The 20,093-nt window shown below is 34.0% G+C and overlaps 1 protein-coding gene across 4 annotated transcripts in view; it reads left to right on the top strand.

The window, feature by feature from the left end:
* Positions 1-19,355, top strand: part of GLRB (glycine receptor beta) — a 93,199-nt gene extending 73,844 nt beyond the window's left edge. For 3 of the 4 annotated variants that reach the window (XM_019799702.2, XM_011225046.3, XM_034661469.1), the window contains exons 9-10: positions 7,565-7,857; positions 16,534-16,830. In XM_019799702.2, the coding sequence (XP_019655261.1) occupies positions 7,565-7,857; positions 16,534-16,830 (590 nt within the window). Of the gene's footprint in view, positions 1-7,564; positions 7,858-16,533 lie in introns of all 4 variants that reach the window. The other variant, XM_034661468.1, reaches the window with a different exon arrangement.
* Positions 19,356-20,093: the final 738 nt, after the last annotated feature.

Genomic DNA, 20,093 nt, shown 5'->3' with positions numbered 1-20,093 from the left:
TCCATCCATGTTGTTGTAAATGGCAATTTCATACTTTTTTGTCTGAATAATATTCCATGATATGTTTATGTGTGTGTATGTATATATATGTGAGATATATATGTCATATTTATTGTTCTTAATTAATTAATTATTCTTTATTAATCTATGGATGGATACTTGAGTTACTTCCATTATTTGGCTATTGAAAATAATGCTGTAATAAACATAAGGGGGCATGTATCCCTCTGAATAAGTGTTTCTGTATTTTTATGGTGAATACCTGGTACTGCAATTACTGGCTTATAAGGTAGTTCTGTTTTTAATTTTTTGAGGAACTTCCATATTGTTTCCACAGTGGCTGCACCAGTTTGCATTCCCACCAACAGCGTGCAAGGGTTCTTTTTCTCCACATTCTCACCAACACTTGTTGTTTCTTGTGTTTTTGATTTTAGCCATTTTGACAGGTGTGAGATGATACCAAAATATGTTTTACTTTTATAAAATACTACTCTAGTGTTTATCAAAAAGATGGTACCATTTGCTTCATATACTCCCTAACATTTAATTTTCTTACCCTATTGTAATTCTCTACTATAATGTTGACTAGAATTGTTGAGACATGGCTTATTCCTGATTCTAGGTAGAGATAACTGAGCCATTCATTATTGAGAGTGGTAGTAGCTGTAGATTTTTTGTAGATGCCTTAATTGGGTTGAATAGATTCCATTTTCTTTCTAGTTGGCTAAGAGTTTTTTTATCATGTATGATAAAATTTTATTGAATTTTGGTTGAGTTTAAATTTTATTTCATTTTACCAAATACTTTTTCTGCATGTATTTAAATATTTAGATGGGTTTTCTTCATTTTGGTGAGTTATATTGATTGATTTCTAGATGTTACGTGAGTTGCAAAAATTATTAGCATAAAAATATGTTCATAATATTTCTTTATCCTTTTAATTTCTGGCTGTAGTGGTATCCGAGATGTTGTTCCTGATATTTAAATTGTGAATTCTCTTTTTTCTTGATCATTCTAGCTAAAGGCTTATCCATTTTCTTGACATTTTCAAAATCTCAGTTTTCATTTCATTTATATTTTCTATTTTCTCTTTTGTTGATTTTTAGTTCTTTATTAATTTCTATTTTTTAATTAGTTTGGATTTAATTGGGTCTCTGATGGTTAAAGTGGGAACTCAGATAATTGATTTCAGATCTTTTTTTCTTTTCTAATGTGAGCATTTAAAGTTATAAATTTCCCTATAACACTAGTTACTATTCACAAATTTTGATATATTGTATTTTAATCTTCTTTCAGGTTAAAAATATTTTCTGATTTCTTTTGTTATTTCTTCTTTGGCCCATGGATTCTGTTTGATTTCCAGATATTTAGAGTTTTAATAAGTACCTGAACATGATTTTAATTTTATTTTAATGCTTTTTGATTTTGTCAGAATATGACTTCAAACTTTTTGTTTATTGTGACTTGTTTTTATGGCCCAGACCAGTATATGTCTCCTGGTAACCATACCATGTTCATTTGCAAAGTATATTTGTCATTGTTGGGTGTAGTGTTCTGTAAGTATCAGTGGAGTCAAGTTGGTTGGTGGTACTATTGAAATCTTTTATGTCATGTGTCTAGTTATTTTTATAGCTATTGGTGAGAGAGTTGTTAAATATCTCCCACTATATAGAATTATGCTTCAGATATTCAGAAGCTCTGTTATTAAACCATTACGTATTTATAATTTAATCTAAAAATGAAATCATATTATTTTAATGTATGATTTAATGTATAATATTACTTTAATGAAAAGATACTCATGCAAATGGAAACAAAACTGGAGTAGCTATACTTATTTTAACAAAATAGACTTTAAAATAGAGACTATAGGGGCGCCTGGGTGGCTCAGTCGGTTAAGTATCTGCCTTTGGCTCAGGTCATGATCCCGGAGTCCTGGGATTGAGCCCCACATTGGGTTCCCTGCTCAATGGGGAATCTACTTCTCCCTCTCCCTCTGCCTGCCCCTCACCCTGCTCGTGCTCTCTCTCTCTCACTTTCTCTCAAATAAATAAATAAATAAATAAAATCTTTAAAAAATAAAAATAAATGGAGACTGTAACGGAAACAAAGAAGGGCATTACATAATGACAAAGAGGCCAATCCAACAAGAGAATATAACATTTGTAAATATTTATTCACCCAACATAGGAGCACATAAATATATAAAGCAAATATTCATAGACCTAAAGGGAGAAATAGACAGCAATACATAATAGTAGGAGACACTGATACCCCCATTTATACCAATGGATGAAACAAAGAAGGGCATTACATAATGACAAAGAGGCCAATCCAACAAGAGAATATAACATTTGTAAATATTTATGCACCCAACATAGGAACACATAAATATATAAAGCAAATATTCATAGACCTAAAGGGAGAAATAGACAGCAATACATAATAGTAGGAGACTCTAATACCCCCATTTATACCAATGGATAGATTGTTAGGACAGAAAATCAATAAACATCAGCCTTAAACAGCATGTTAGAACATATGGACTTAACAGATACTTACAGGATATTTCATCTAAGAGCAACAGAATACATCTCCTCAAATATACATAGAACATTTTCCAAGATCATATGTTAGGCTGAAAAACAAGTTCTAATAAGTTTAAGAGGATTGAAGTCACATCAAGCAGTTTTTAAACCACAATGGTATGAAACCAGAAATTGTAAAGATTTCTTTATTTGAGAGGGAGAGAGAGTGCACATGCATGTGAATGGGGGGAGGGACAGGGGGAGAGCAAGAGAGAGAATCTCAAGCAGACCCCCTGCTGAGCACAGAGCCTGATACAGGACTCAATCTCAAGACCCTGATCATGACCTGAGCCAAAACCAAGAGTTGGAAACTTAACTGACTGAGCTACCCAGGTGCCCCTGGAACTGCAAATTAATTACACAAAGAAAACTGCAAAATTGACACATTTCTGGAGATTAAACAGCATGCAACTGAACAGCCAATGGGCAAAAAATCAAAAGAGAAATTAAAAAACACCCTGAGACAAATGAAAATGAAAATGTAACATACCAAAATTTATAGATGCAACAAATGCAGGTTAAAGAGGGAAGCTCATAGTGATAAATACTTACATACCTATAAAAATCACATATAAACAACCTAACTTTATACCTGCAGAACTAGAAAAGGAAAACAAATGAAATTCAAAGTAAGTAGATGGAAGGAAATAAAGATTGTAGTAGAAATATGTGGAGACTAAAAAGACAAAAGATCAATGAAGCTAAAAGTTGGCTCTTTGAAAAGAAACAAAATTGATATGGTGAGCACTGTGTATTGTGTAAGACTGATGAATCACAGGCCTGTACCCCTGAAACAAATAATATATTATATGTTAATTAAAAATTAAAAAATTTAAGAAAATAATAAAATAAAATACCTACTTCTAAAAATCAATCAATCAATCAAAATTTAGCTAGATTCACTGAGGAAGGAAGAATGCTCCAATCAATAAAATCAGGAAAGAAAGAGAGGTTACAACTGATATCAGGAAGCACAAAGGGTCATGAGAGACTTCTAGGAACAATTATACACCAACATTGGACAGCATAGAGGAAATGGATAAATATACAACTTACCAAGCCCAAATGATGATAAAAATAGCAAATTCAAACAGCCTGACTACCAGCAAGAAGATTGAATTGGTAATCAAAAACCTCCCCAAAATCAAAAGTCCTGGACCAGACAGCATCCCCGGTGAATTCTACTAAACATTTAAAGAAGAATTAATACCAGTTTTTCTCAAACTTTTGCAAAAAATAGAAGAGGGAAGAACTCTTCTAAACATTGTACAAGGTCAGCATTACTCTGATACCAAAAACAGACAAGAAAGCCACACACTAAAAGAAAATTACAGGCTAAAATCCCTGATGAATATACATGAAAAAGTCCTCAACAAAATTTTAGCAAATCTAATTCAAGAGTACATTAAAAGGATCATACAGCATGGTCAAGTGGAATTTATTCCAGAGATGCAAGAATGGTTCAACATCTGTACATCAGTCAGTGTGATGCACCACATTAACAAAATGAACCATAAAACTCCTATGATCATCTCAGTAGATGAAAAAAATCATTTGATACATTTAACATCCATTTATGATAAAAAAATTCTCAACAAAGTAGATATAGAGAGAATGTACCTCCACATAATAAATGCCATATGTGATAAGCCCACAGTCAACAGATTATACTCAACAGTGAAACCAGCTTTTCACCTAAGATCAGAAATAAGACAGAGATATCCACTCTTGCTATTTTTATTTAACATAGTATTGGAAGCCCTAGCCAGAGCAATATGCAAGAAAAAGAAATAAAAAGCATCTAAATTGGAAAGGAAAAATTAAAACTGTGACTATTTGCAGATGACTTATTATATACAGAAAACCCTGAAGACTCCATCAAAAGCTGCTAGAGTTAATAATGAATTCAGTAAAGTTGCAAGATACAAAATCAACACAGAAAAATCTTTTGTGTTTCTTTATACTAATTATGAACTATCAGAGAAATTAAGAAACTCCTATCTGCAATTGCATTAAAGAGTATTAAATACTTAAGAATAAATTTAACCAAGGTTGTAAATGAGCTGTGTATTAAAAACTACAAGTCATTGAAGACAATGCAAATAAATGAAAAGATGTTCCATACCCATATTTAGAAGATTAATATTGTTAAAATGTCTATGCTACTCCAAGCAGTACACAAATTCAGTGGAATCCCTATCAAAATTCCAGTAGCATTTTTCATAGAAATAGAATAATCCTAAAATTTGTATGTAGCTACGAAAGATCCCTAATAGCCAGAGCAGTCTTAAGAAAGAAAAACAAAGCTAGAGGTATCCACACTCCCTGATTGCAAACTATACTACAAAGCTATAACAATTAAAACAGCATGGTATTGACATGAAAAAGACACACAGATCAATGAAACAGAATAGAGAGCCCAGAAATAAACCCATGCATATATGGTCAATTAATTTATGACAGAGGAGCCAAGAATATACAATTGGGAAAGGACAGTGTCTTCAATAGTGTGGGGAAAATTGGACAGTCACCTGCAAAAGAATGAAACTGAACCACTATCTTATACCATACACAAAAATTAATGATAATGGATTAAAGACTTAAGTGTACCCGAAACCATAAATCTAGAAGAAAACAGGTGGTAAGCTCCTTGACATGATTTTTTGAATCTGACATCAAAAGCAAAAGCAGCAAAAGAGGGACGGTATCAAACTAAAAGCTTCTGCACAGTGAAGGAAACCATCAATAAAATGAAAAGGTAATGATGATTTTTTGAATCTGAACATCAAAAGCAAAAGCAGCAAAAGCAAAAGAGGGACGGTATCAAACTAAAAGCTTCTGCACAGTGAAGGAAACCATCAATAAAATGAAAAGGTAACCTACCAAATTGGAGAAAGTAACTGCAAATCATGTATCTGATAACAGGCTAATATCCAAAACATATAAAGACTTATACAACTCAATATCAAAAAAACAAAAATAAAAACAAAACAAAACAGAAAAAAAAGTCCAGTTAAAAAATGGGCAGAAGACTTGAAGAGACGTTTTTCCAAGAAGACTTAGAGAGGGCCAATAAACATCTGAAAAGATGCTCAACTTTCTCCCAATCTCATTTTGATTTACCTTTTCCATTGTTAACAGACTTGAAAGCTCCCTCTATGAGTTTTAGATAAAGACTTTTGTCTTTAGCTACTTGCTTAAGTATGGAAATAACTATGCAAGTAACTATGGGAGTAACTTTTATAAATTATACATAACGTTCCCTTTCTCTGGTACATAAAACACTTTGCTGCTAAAAAGGAATTTTTTTAACAAATAACTTTCAGTCAAAAAGATTAATAATTTAGGTTACAACTCAGACCTCTAGCAGACCACACATACATACATTTCTTTCCTGTACTCTTTTCATCTGGAACAAGACCTCTTTCAGAAATGTGAAAATGTATTTTTGTATTCCCACATCATATTAGTAATGGTTTTCCTTTTAGTATCCTTTGATTAAAGCATTATGAAATGAAAACATCCTAATATAATTTAGTAGTACTTCTAAATGAATATTTATTAATCACAATTCCACGTGTGTGAATTTGATAAATAGTTTATCGCTTAATGAGATAAGAATCATTGGGACTTCAGACAGATATGTGATCACTTGCAGTTACTCCTTGACCAGTTCATGGCATTTGTTATTACATTAGCATTATACTCTCTAGCTCCATCCTTATTGCTGCAAATGGCAAGATCTCATTTTTTTTATGGCTGAGTAATATTACATAATACATATCATATCGTCTTTATCCATTCATCTCTCATTGGACACTTGGTTTGCTTTCATATCTTGGCTATTGTAAATAATCCTACAATAAACTTAGGGGTACATATATCTTTTCAAATTAGAGTTTTCATCTTCTTTGAGTAGATACCCAGTAGTGGAATTTCTTTTGATTGGTTTATAATGTATTAAAATTCAGACAAAATTTCACTATGCATTATTTAATGGTGAAGTAATTTTATTTGAAGACTACATTAAGATAATGCTACAATATTTGTCTAAAGAAATATTATTTGCTCAGATTTCTTTTTTTTTTTTAAGATTTTATTTTTCTAGAGTGAGAGAGTATGTGAGTGGGGGTTGGGATAGAGGGAGAGGGAGAGAGAGAAAATCTGAAGCAGACTCTGTGCTGAGTGCAGAGCTCAATTTCATGCCCCAAGATCACGACCTGAGCAGAAATCAAGAGTTGGCCACTTAACCAACTGAGCCACCTAGGGGCCCCATGATTTCTTATTTTAGGATAAAAAACCAAATGGATATTTCCTATTTTAATATGATTTCCTGAAGAGAAAGTATACAGTGGTGTTCACATTTTCCTCCTCCATGACTCATCCCTATTTCTATTCTTTCACCTTTGAAATGATAAAAACCTTAATAGAATGGACTATCATGGTTTCTAATGTAATACCTGGGATTATAAATACATCCTTTATCCCCCCCCAAAGAATCTATTAATATCATATCATTCCTTTTAAAATGCAGTCCCTTCTCTGTTTCTTTGGTCTCCTTTCTCTGACACTCCAGCATCTTTCCTCACAAAGTTTTCTGCATTTTTAGCATGACCTCCATCTACATGATATTGGCTAATCTTTCATTTACAAAACTCTGACGTGCATTGTGTTGCGTCATGGTCATCAGTTTTGTGTTTCTTGGCCTTTATCTAACCTGACTCAGTATTTTCATACCAAAGTCATAATCTTTTCTTCATCTCTTCTTCCCATCTTTCATGGGTACTTTTCTAGTTATTCTGTTTTTCAGAAAATTGTTTCAATCTTTTCCTTCTTCCTTCAATCAGTAACCAAGTCTTTTAAAATGTTCTCTTCAAAATCCTTTTATATCAGTTCTGTCCTTCTTTTCCTCATGCTTTGTTTCTGCAACTACAACTTTTTTCCTTTAACTTTAACTCCCATTTCTGTTTCTGTAGGTATTTTCTCAGTACTCAGCTTGGCCTCCGAGTGTACGACTCTTGCTGCTGAACTTCCCAAAGTATCCTACGTGAAGGCTCTTGACGTATGGCTCATTGCTTGTCTTCTCTTTGGGTTTGCCTCACTGGTGGAGTATGCTGTCGTCCAGGTGATGTTGAATAACCCCAAAAGAGTTGAAGCAGAAAAAGCCAGAATTGCTAAGGCTGAGCAAGCAGATGGGAAAGGTGGAAATGCTGCTAAAAAGAATACTGTGAATGGTACAGGGACTCCTGTTCACATTAGCACTTTGCAGGTAAGAATGAAACTATCCAGGGAAATTACTTCCCCCATCCTCTCTGCAGTAGCAGGAGAAAGATACTTTTCTATGGGTGTGAAGTTTTCATAGAATTGGTGTTGCCTCATTTTTCTCTCAAAGGGAAAAGGAACTGTACACAGCACACTTTTTGGAAAAGAAATAAAAATCACTTAGGTTAAATACTAATTAAGAAAAAGAAATCAATGCCGTATCAAATTTCTAGACTTCCCATCGAGTTTAATGGTACATTTCTGCTTTGACGGCTACCTTTGAATGTGGAGATCTTGCTGAAGTATAAAGCTTTCTACTGTTTCTCACTTGATAAGCCATTAGTGAAAGGCCAGAAGACTGCTGGAAACACTGACCTGCAAGCACTGAAGACCTAGAGGAGCCCGTGCTCTTGATAAAACCCGCTAGCTGTTCCCTACCCAGTTAGAGAGCTTCACACAGAATATGTCAGGCAGGCTACTTATTTATCAGATGCCTGGCTCATAGGGAAACTATACCCATAGTTTGGGGTCTGTCCAGCCCAGTGGTGAGTGCTTACAGAATTGGACCTTGCCTTATCACTTGATCATAGATCTAAAAAAAATAGGCAATGACTTTTGATTCTGATAAATTCTGGAGCGATAGGCTATTTCATGGATTAAGGATAGCTGTCCACTTACCTCAGTGTACCCCTGATTGATGTCTTCTGTTTGGGAAGAGCAGTAAACCAGGAGACTCTTTCCATTGAGCTTTGCATGGTAAATTCCACAAAAGACTAATAGGTTCTTACCATCCTATGACCTTGAAAATCTTGCTTCCTCTGCTTATATTTGTTAATTACCACCATGTCCCTTACCTAGAATGTTAGACAAGTATGCCACATACACAATTTTAAATACAAAAGCAGGCAAAATGTTTTTATGTGATGCTACCTAAATCTAGATTTTTTAGAAAAATTTAAAAAAAATCTGGTTAAGTCATTAAACTTATTTTCTGCATCTACAGCTAAGATTCTCTGCAATTTAGTTGCTACTTTATGGGAGGGTTTTTCAGGCCTTAAAGCTCATTCATACCCTAACTCCCTTTATGAAGAATACGTATACAATAAGTATACAGTTTTCATTAATACACAGCTATCATGACCTTAGAGAGGTCATACATTTGGCGTGTCTTTTTCCATCTTTTTCCATCCAGCATGTCTGTATCATTATATTTGAAGTGAGTTTCTCATAGACAACATGTATTATTGATTCATGACTTTTCATCTGCTCCACCACTCCCATGTTTTAATTGGTGTATTTTATCATTTAGATTTAATTTAAGTATTGGTATGTTAGGGTTTCAGTCTATTATTTTATGTTTTGTTTTCTGTTTCATTTTTTTATCTCCCTCTCTTCACAAAGGTTACTTAAACATTTTCTAGACTGACATTTTGAGTTTTCTATATCGTTTTTAAGTATATTTCTTTGTCTATCTTGTTTAGTGTTTGTTCTAGGTACTAATTACACATACATAACTTATTATGGTCTACTGGTGTCATTATTTTGCCAGTTTGTGTGATGTGTAGAAACATTACATTCTTTAACATCCCTTTAACTTTCTGTTTATGATAGAATTGTAAATATTTCTTAGAACCTAACCAGAACGTGTTATACTTTTTGTTTCACTATCAAACATAGTTTAGAAAACCGAGAGGGAGAAGGAAATCTTATTGTATTTATGTATCTTTTTGCTTACCATGTTCTTGCTTTTATTCTGATATGTCTTTCATTGTTTTCTTACTTTCAGAGAATTTCCTTTATCCATTATTTTTGGTAGTACTTCTGGTAACAGATTATTCTAGTTTTCCTTCATCTGAGGAAGTCTTGATTTTCCCTTCATTTCTGAAGGATATTTTGACCAGGTATAGGATTCTGGGTTGACAGTTCTTTTAGCACATAAGAAATATTGTGCTGCCTCCTTCTGGCCTCTGTAGCTTCTGATGAGAAATCCACTTCATTCATATTGTTTTTACCCTAAGAGTAAGCTGTCATTTTTCTCTGGCCACCTTCAAAGCTTCTTCTGGTCTTTATTATCCGGAAGTTAAATTCTATGTTTTGGTGTGGATTTCTTTGCATTTATCCTGTTTATGATTTGTTTGGCTTCTTTAAAAATATAGGCTTAAAGGGGTGCCTGGGTGGCTCAGTGGGTTAAGGGTCTGCCTTCGGCTCAGGTCGTGATCCTGGGGTCCCGGGATTGAGCCCCGCCTTGGGCTCACTGCTCAGCAAGGGACCTGCTTCTTTTTCTGCCCCTAACCTGACTCATGCACTCACTTGCCCATGAGCTGTCTTTCTTTCAAATAAATAAAAAAATCTTAAAAAAAATTTTTTTTTAAATGTAGGCTTAAGTTTCTTGGCAAATTTGGAGAGTTTTCAGCTATTATTCTCTTGAGTACCTTTTCAGATCTGCTTTCTTTTTCCTGTCTTTCTTAGACTTTGATGACACAGCTGTTAGATCCTTTGTTATAGTCCCACAGATCCCTGAGGTTTTTCATTTTTTCTAGTTGATTTTTTCTAGTTGTTTTGTTGAGATTGGATAATTTCTTTGGTTGTGTCTTCTAATTCACGATTCTTTCCTCTGACCCTTCCATTTTTCTATTGAGCTCATTCACTGAGATTTTATATTTTGCTTAATGTATTTTTCAGTTGTAAAATTTCCATTTGGCCTTTCTTTCTTCCTTTTTTGGGGGGGGCGCTGAGATTTTATATTTCTTTGCTCAGGCTTTCTATTTTTCAAAGGTTTCAAACAAATGATCATAATACCCAATTGAAACATTTTTATCATCCATGTTTTAAAACATTGCTCAGATAATTCTAATACATTTTTCATCTTGGTGTTGGTATCTACTGATCGTATTTTTAAAAAATTCAGTTTGAGATCTTCTCTAGTTCTTTGTAGGAGGAGTGATTTCTATTGAAACCTGAACATTTTCTTATTATTTTATGAGACTCTGAATCTTGCTTAAACTCTCCTATCTTTTTTAGCTGGATTTTTCTGACTGTGTCCTTCCAGGAGAAGGAAGCATCAGTATTTCCAGAAGTAGAAGTCCAAATCCTCACACAGTGAGGAGGGGGCTCTTCAGTATTGCAGGGTGGGATTGGGAGTTTTTAATACCCCATGTGGTCTCCAATGATACCACAGGGGGAATGCTCTTGTTACTACTTGGTGGTGATAAAAGTCCTGCCTCTCTGCTAGTCCTCCTATGACATCATCCCAAGTGTAGAAGAGGGGAAGCGGTTTGTTTCTGCTGGGTGGGGGTGGAACTCCATGTTGCCTATACAGTCTCCACTGATGCAGCGGGGGAGGAGCAGGCCCTTGATAGTGGTCTATAGAGATGGAAGTCCCAGCTCCCTATTTGGCCTTCTCTGATACCACTTCAGTGGGAGTATTGGGTACCTTGTTACAGCCTCTTAAAGGTAGAATGCTCAGTTCCCCATTCAGCCTTTGCTGGCATGCATGGGGATGGGCTTACATTTTTTTGTGTGTGGTGTTTGTTTCAAGTAGAGAGATTATTGGCCAAATAGTTTTTTGTCTTGCTAAGCTACTTTTTTGTTTGTCCTGTGACCAGAGGAAGCAGGCTGTTATTGGGGCTATTTTTGTCTGCACTCATTGGCATTTCAATTTCAGCTCCTTCACCTCCGAATCTGGGATATATGAGGCAAAGAGGACATACAAGAACTCATCACCAAGTTGTTTCAGGGGTCTGAAGGTCCTCAGCTGATTTCCATTTATATCTCCCAGTCTTTTATCAGTTTCTTACTTTTCCAGCCTACTAATGCCCCTACCCACTAACTTCAACCCGGGCTAAGTGATCTCAAGACAGAAAGCAAAGAAGTTCTAGAGAATAGGTGCTTACTTATTTTATAAATGGAGGAGATTTTCAGAGATTTTTGGAATACTATAGAATATATCAAGATTATTTATGATAATAGATACAAAGGATAAATAGGATCTAGAACATTAGGCTGAATTATGTTATTTTATTTCTTATTGAAGAATAATTGATACACAATATTATATTAGTTTCAGGTGTACAACATAGTGATTTGATATTTATATACAATAGGAAATGGTCAGCACAATAAGACTAGTCACCATCTGTCACCATACAAAATTGTTGCAAAATTATTGGCTATATTCCCTATGCTGTAATTTATATCTTTATCTATCTATCTATCTATCTATCTATCTATCTATCTATCTATCTGTCTATCTATCATCTATCTATATCTCCTATATCTTTACTTATTTTATAAATGGAAGATTGTACCTTTTAATTCCTTTCATTTATTTTATCCATCCTCCTTCCCCCTCCCCTCCAACAACCGTCTGTTTTCTGTATCTATGAGTCTGTTTCTGTTTTGTTTTGTTTGTTTGTTTTGTTTTGATTCTACATATAAGGCAAATCATACAGTATTTATCTTTCTCTGTCTGACTTTTTTCATTTCACATAATACCCCCCTAGGTCTACCCATATAGTAATAAATGACAAAATTTCATTCTTTCTTGTAGTTGAGTAATATTCCATTATATGTATTTACCACATCTTCTTTATTCATTCATCTATCAGTGGACACTTAGGTTGTTTCTGTATCTTGGCTATTGTGAATAATGCTGCAGTAAAAATTGGGGTACGTTGTCTTTTTGAATTAGTGTTTTCATTTTCATCAGATAAATACACAGAAGCTGGATTGCTGGATCAAATGATAATTCTATTTTTAATTTTTCAAGGAAGCTCCATTCTATTTTCCAGAGTGGCTGCACCAGTTTACATCCCCACCAACAGTGCACAAGGGTTTCTTTCTCTCTACATCCTCACCAACACTTGTTATTTCTTCTCTCTTTGATACTAGCCATTCTGATTGGTGTGATGTGATATCTTAGCGTGGTTTTGATTTGCATTTTCCTAATGGTTAGTGATGTGTGGAACATCTTTTCATATGCCTGTTGATCATCTGTATATGTTTGGCAAAATGACTATTCAGGTCTTCTGCCCATTTTTTTTTAAGATTTTATTTATTCATTTGAGAGAGAGAGACAAAGAGAGCACAAGCAGGGAGAGAGGCAGAGGGAGAGGGAGAAGCAGACTCCCTGCTGAGCTGGGAGCCCAACATGGGACTCAATACCAGGACCTGGGGATCATGACCTGAGCCGAAGGCAGATGCTTAGCCATCTGAGCCACCCAGGTGCCCCTTCTGCCCAGTTTTTAACTGGATTGTGTTTTTTGATATTGAATGGTATGAATTCTAATGTGTATACTTGATATTGTCCCAACATCCCTTTAACTATCCAGTTTTAAAATTATTTTTTGTTTTTTCTGTTCAGTTTGGGTTATTTTCACTCTCTTGACTTCCAGATCACTGGTCGGTCCATTTTCCCGTAACATCTAATCTGCTGTTTATTCCCTCTAGTGTATTTTTCATTTCTTTTATTGCATTCTTCAGCTCTGGTTGGTGCTTTTTTATGTTTTCGAACTCTTGTTGAAATTCTCACTGTGTTCATCCATTCTTCTCCTGAGTTTGGTAAGCATTTCTATGACCATTACTATGAACTCTTTATCAGGTAGATTGCTTACTCCATTTTATTTAGTTCTTTTACTAAGATTTACCTTGTTCTTTCACTTAGAGCATATTCCTCTGTCTCTTCATTTGCCTTATTCTCTGTGTTTGTCACTAAGTATTAAGCAGTTCAGCTCCTTTTCCTGGTCTTGAAGGAGTGGCCATATGTACGTGTTGTCTCGTGGGGCCCAGAAGTGCAAATCCTCCTGGTCACCGGAACCAGGTGTTCCAGGAGTATCCCCTGTGTAGGCTATGTGCACCCTCCTGTTGTGGTGGGGACATGACTGTTGTCATGTAGACATCCTATGTCTACATTTTGAGTAAACTGTGTAGATGAAATTCTAAAATTATTAAAATGGCTAGCAGAAAATTTGAAGTATTTACGTGTGACTTAGGTTATAATATCATACAAATTTGATTACTTGTTCAGTTATTATAGATACTAAAACTATACCTAGAGCTATGTATAAAATATGATTTAAAGTAAATGCATTTCTATGGTAAATATGTATGGCTTTCTTTGTGAAAAAGTAAAATAAATGATAAGAATCATGCTTCTTAAGTCCTATTGGCAGAAAATAGAATACCCCTTTGTTTTGATAAGTGGATTCTTAAGCACAGTTAGTAAATCTAAAACTTTTGGAGTAGAGAATTTGAAAGGAAGAAAGCAAGACTGGGATACCCACAGAGCCCCAGATTTTGAAGATTGCTCTGAGAGTCTGAGGATAATGCAAAGCTTTGATATGTAGAATCTGTTCTCAGCCTCTGTTCCAATCAAGGTAGCCATTTACTCTTTACAGAAGCTCACTGATATATCCTGAGACTTACTCCTCAAATAGCACTGGAAAATTAGAACTTTAAATGCGGTCTTCTTTCTGGTACACTTACAGGGAAGGTGTGTGAGTGTGAATGTGAGTCTGTGTGTGCATGTGCATGGTGGTGGAGTTTAAATAACAGACTGCTTGCTAAAAATGGCCTTTTAAAATTTCAAGTTGGGGAATTTAGATGGAAGGTGTAAAGTAAATTTTATATATATAAAATGTATTTTCTATTACATATAATCATAATTCACAATATTCACATAATATACATGCATATATCCATACATGTATAATATTTATATAGATATTCATAATTATATATATGATTCCCCAATGTCATATTAAATAATTTAGATTTTAATTGCTACCTTTGTTCTCATTCCATTGACCAGTCCCTATTTTTTGCCAGGTAGCTTCCTAGACACAGTGCATAAGTTGATACGAACTAGACCCTGGACCTGTGGTTGCTCAATCAAAACTATCTACCTCATCAAGACATACTCTTTTAAACTCAGTTGAGTTCTCAGAATTCGTAAATTGTAACTGCACATGAGGAAAGGGGAAGGGGAATCCTCCTTCTTAAGGCTGGCCTCTGTTAGCTATAACAAAGTTCCATCAAAGCAGGATGGAACTCTTTCCATTTGAGCTATTTTATAACAAACCTTCTCTAAATATGTTAATATATTGGTGTTTCACATCTTTTTTTTTCTTAGTATGAAACACTAAGAAAGGTAAAATTCCCTCCAAAAAACATATAATAAATAAATAAAAAGGTAAAATTCCAGCTCCACAATTCCCATTCTTATTTATCAATAGTTTCTTGTCTATTTTTGTATAGTTATATTTATATAAACATATTTTTTAGCAATTCTTATTCAGTAGGATTGTATAAATACCTATGTGGTATAAAGTATATACGAATAGAGCCAACACTTCTATACCAGCTTAAAAAATAACATTACCAGTACATGTTCATAATTGAAAAAATGGAAATAAAATACATGTATAATGACAGGAGATGCACAAACACATTTTAGCTTTTTTTTTTTTTTTTCACTCGGTACATCTTAATTTTATGTGCTATAAACCTCTAAACACTGCCATCTGGCTCCTGCCCAGGAGATATGACTCAGTGTTTGTCCAGATAAAGGATAGGGTCTTGCTACCTGAAGTACTGCTGGGAAATAATTTGTGTTACTTCTTACATTAAGCATGAGTTTTACCCAGCCATAATCTGGTAAAGGTAAATAGAATCTATGTAACTAGTCATTGTATTATACTAATAAGGCAAAAACTAGAGTAGCCATAGTATACTAACAGTATATAATGATAGGTTTCCTTTTTCAGTAAAAGCAGTAAATATCAGTAATGGAGATTACAAAGGTGAATTGCAAAACTCAGGATTAAGAACAGTAGGAAATTAAGCAGTAGAATCAAGAATTTACCTTTCTGTGGCCTTTTGTAATATCAGTGCTATCTTAAGACATTGGGGTTAGCATCTGGTTTTTTCTGAGAGCATTTTGATTGTTAGAGAGGGTTCAATATGAATTCTTTTGTATATTATAGGGAATGGTTTTAAATTTAATAGTTCAGAGATTATCAACTGAATAATCTCTGTGACATATGATCTGACTGAAGTATACACAATTTCTTTGACTTCTCTGAGTGTGGTTGGCTGATCCACTTTAGTCAGCAAATTAAGAATGAATGCCTTTCACCAGTAGATCTTTGGTTCATGATCACTGTGACCATCTTTTAGTTCCTATTTGTGCATGCAGTTTAGAGACAGAGTCTACCTCGTTGAAGAGAGAAATGCCTCGGTCATTTATAAACCCCATCTTTGGAAATGGAATCCATGGGGAAGTAAAAGGTTGAAGTACCAGAAGCCTTCCGTAATCTTATGTGTTGTGGTAATATGGTCTGTGCCATGGTTAAATATTGGATTGTAATTTATTGGTATTTCAACTGAGAACTCTCACAAGCCTGGAAGCACCGAGATAAATGTTGATTTGCGCTTTGAGTCCCTTGACATAAAGTAACCTATCAAAAGCTTATTCCATGACATAAGCCTTATTATGTGGGTGACATTTTAGAGCCCTAAATGTTCAGGTAATCTGATGGCCTAATCAGTTACTATTGAATCTTTTTGTCAAACAGAGATAATAGTCAACTGATTAAGCCATCAGATTTTTAAAATATCCTTTTGAAGAAATGTTTTATGAATAGAAAAATTCTAAATGTACTCTGCCCTTAACTTTTATTCTCAGGTTGGAGAGACAAGATGCAAAAAGGTTTGCACTTCGAAGTCTGACCTGAGGTCTAATGACTTCAGCATTGTTGGAAGCTTACCAAGAGATTTTGAATTATCCAATTATGACTGCTATGGAAAACCTATTGAAGTCAACAATGGGCTTGGGAAATCTCAGGCAAAGAACAACAAGAAGCCGCCCCCTGCCAAACCTGTTATTCCAACAGCAGCAAAACGAATTGATCTTTATGCAAGAGCATTGTTTCCTTTCTGCTTCTTGTTCTTCAATGTTATATACTGGTCTATATATTTATGATAAATCTTTTTCATTTGAGTAAAATAAAATGCCATTTCATTGTGACCAGCCTCATTCATAAATGCCAATCTGAAAAATTTTGCATTTTCATAGCAATATATTGCATTCTGGATGCCATTTGATTGTAATAAAAATGTGGCACCTTACTTTTGAATGGCAGCATGAACTTGTTACTTCTGTGCTCTACTAATGATGTATATATGTATAGCAAACACATTGCTTTAGGAATAAATGAAGGATAATCATAGTACATAGAATAAAATCCAAACGATTCTCTTCAGTTAGTGTAAATTGCAGATGCTTCAGATAATTCTGATAAAATGATGTGCACGCTGGATCCTGTTATGATCACCATTCTAATGTACGTAGGATTTCCAATTTCCTTCCTTGTCACTTTCAGAGAAAGCCATCTTATTCTTGTATAATTTTAGATGGTATTATCACAAATTAAGAAAATTATATTACATATTGTTTAAACTTGGTAAGTAGAAATATATCGACTACAAGTATGTGGGCTCTGTGGAGAAATAAAGTTCAAAAAATTACCAATTAGTAAAATCGGCTCATTTTAAAGTGTGCCTGTGTTGTCAAAATGCCAGCTTATGAAACACAGTAAGCATTTTTGAAACAAAGGGAAATCTAGATTTACATAAATTCATACTGAATTCTGACTTCTGATGAAAATAAAAATGAAGTATAGATACATTGATTTCCGACAAAACAAATTCTATTTAATCCTCCTTAAAGCCTAAATGTATTTTCATGGATTTAATTTTTTCATATAGAATATATGAAATTGTTGTGCCTTAAAGAGTCACAAATATTTTAAATTGGAATGTAATAATAATGGATATGTGATTTCACATAATTTTTTAGAAACCAAGAGGAAAATACCCTATTACTGGAAGTAACTTGAGTTTGGGGGGAAAAAAATCATTGGAGGATTTTAACTTCTTTATTAAAATCCTTACATATTTTTTAAGTAAAATTAATTTTTTTTCCAAATTCATTTCCTTTTTTATTTTCATACTTTTGGATTTGCTATAAAACTTTAAAAGATTAAGTATATAATATCTTTGTTTATGTTAGGTCTCACTACTAATTGTATTTTCTTTCTTGCTAAAAGTCTAGACTCCTTAGGTTTATTTACTTTGATCTTGTTTGAACCTGAAAATAGGTACTTTCAGGTCTATTAAGTCTCCCATTTCCTAGTGATACCAAGCCAATGTACCTTTTTATTTCTCTATAGCTGAAATTGGAATTATCCATAATTCTTATAACATAAAAATAAGACCAAGTAAGTATATTTACATTATTTGGAGAGTTTTGTTGCAGCTGTGAGTTTATATGGTCTATTCAATAATAAAATGTGTTTAAATATTATTTATGCAAATTGCTGTATGTAATTCAATGCTATTTTATTAAAGACTTTAATTTTTAAAAGATTTTCACTGATTACCAAATTTTTAAAAAATAAGATGTAATCTAATCCTTGGTAGTCCTTCAGCACCCCCTAGTTGCAAAAGCTTAGCCATCTGAGTAGTTTTAAAATGCCACAGGCAACCCTACCAATGGTCTTGAAGATCCTGGAGGACCCAGGGCAGTAACATTTTAATGGAACTGTGACAGGAAAAAAAATGCCTTGAGTAGGACTTAAACCATTTACAATTTTTACTTATAAAAACTATATTTGTTTGCAATATATTTTCTATGTTCTTGCAAATTTCATTCATATTCATGAGTTTGATTTAGATACAGAATTTTAAATGGGAAATGTACCAAATGGAAGACCGTTTTCATTATGCAAGAATTTATTGAAAAAAATGTGAATGAATTCCTTTCTGTAATATTGTCACCTCTTAAGATCAATTTTAATACCCAATTATAAATATATAGCTGTTTCAGGACTAAGTATGTTATAGAACTTCAAATGGAACATTAGGTCGTGATCATAACAAAGAAGTACAATCCGTGTCCATGTACAGTTGTTTTATAATTTTACCTCAAGGATTTAGTTGCTTAACCGCAGAGTAGTCCTGGTCTGTGTCTCTAAATATTATGTCTTTCTGGGATACTTGCAGTGTATCTACCTGGATATCAGTATCTCAGATTCAGTGTCTCCAAAATAAAAATTATCTTTTCCTCACAAATCAGTAGGTTTTCTTATTTCCTGTTCTTGTTAAAGATGTCACCATGGTAGTCAGCCATATTAAATCTCCCTTCCTTCTCTCACTTTATACCCTTTCAAGAACAGAGGTGTGGAGATTCTCCCTCTCACCCCTACCACCTCCTCCTCTCCGTTTCTGCTGACACAACCCTAATTCAGTTGCCCTTTCCCATTCTTTTTCAGACTGCTACACCAGTTTTTAATCTCTCTCCACTCTATCTCAGCTAATTATTATTATTATTTTGATTAAGTAAGTTCCATACCCAATGTGAGACTCGAACTCATGACCTTGAAATCAAGTGTTGCATGCTGCGCAATCTGAGCCAACCAGGTGCCCCAACTCATTTTTTAACTAACTGTGGGATATTCTTTTTTTTTTTTCAATTATCCAAGTAAGATATGAAACCTTGATGTATTAGAAAACAAGATGTATTTAGAGTGAGCACTAAAAGTTGTTGTCATGATCTTCTTTTTTCAAGCTCTTTTCTCTTTTCCCCAGAAGTCATCACCTTACTCTAGGCATTTACAACTCTATCCAGGTTTAAATATTAAAGATAATTTAATTCAATGGGACTTAACATAAAGGGGATTTTACCATGTGTATAGTTTTGCAATTACTTTATTTTTCATTTACTGTGGCTTGGAGATCTTTCTGTGTGAGGACATATTGGACGTTCATAAATCTATCCTCTGTCTCCTATTATTCTATAGCATGAACGTGCCTGAATGTAGCTCCTTCTTAAGCAGAAATTTTGATTGGTTTACTTTTCTAATACAAGATAGTATTGCAGTAAGTATCTTTGTGCACATATGAGTATACTTCCATGAGACAGTTGCCAGAAGTGGAGTTGCTGAGTTTAAAGATGTATACATTTTAAATTTGGGGGTGTTCTACCAGATTTCCCGCCAAAAAAGCTACTAATGTTGATTTTCATCATTCTCTCTCCAAGCTCCCACAATCTAGTCATCTCTTAACCTATTTTATGTCATTGACATACTACTTTTCTTTTTATAAGCTTTCTTGAAATTGTTTCAGACTTTTAAAAATTCGCAAAAATATTCCAAAGAATCCTGTTTACCATTTATCCAGATTCCC

Source organism: Ailuropoda melanoleuca, chromosome 5 (assembly GCF_002007445.2).
Source record: "Ailuropoda melanoleuca isolate Jingjing chromosome 5, ASM200744v2, whole genome shotgun sequence".
In the NCBI taxonomy this organism is placed as follows: Eukaryota; Metazoa; Chordata; class Mammalia; order Carnivora; family Ursidae; genus Ailuropoda; species Ailuropoda melanoleuca.
The sequence above is the reverse complement of the archived record's forward strand: the minus strand, read 5'-3'. Positions and strand labels throughout refer to the sequence as shown.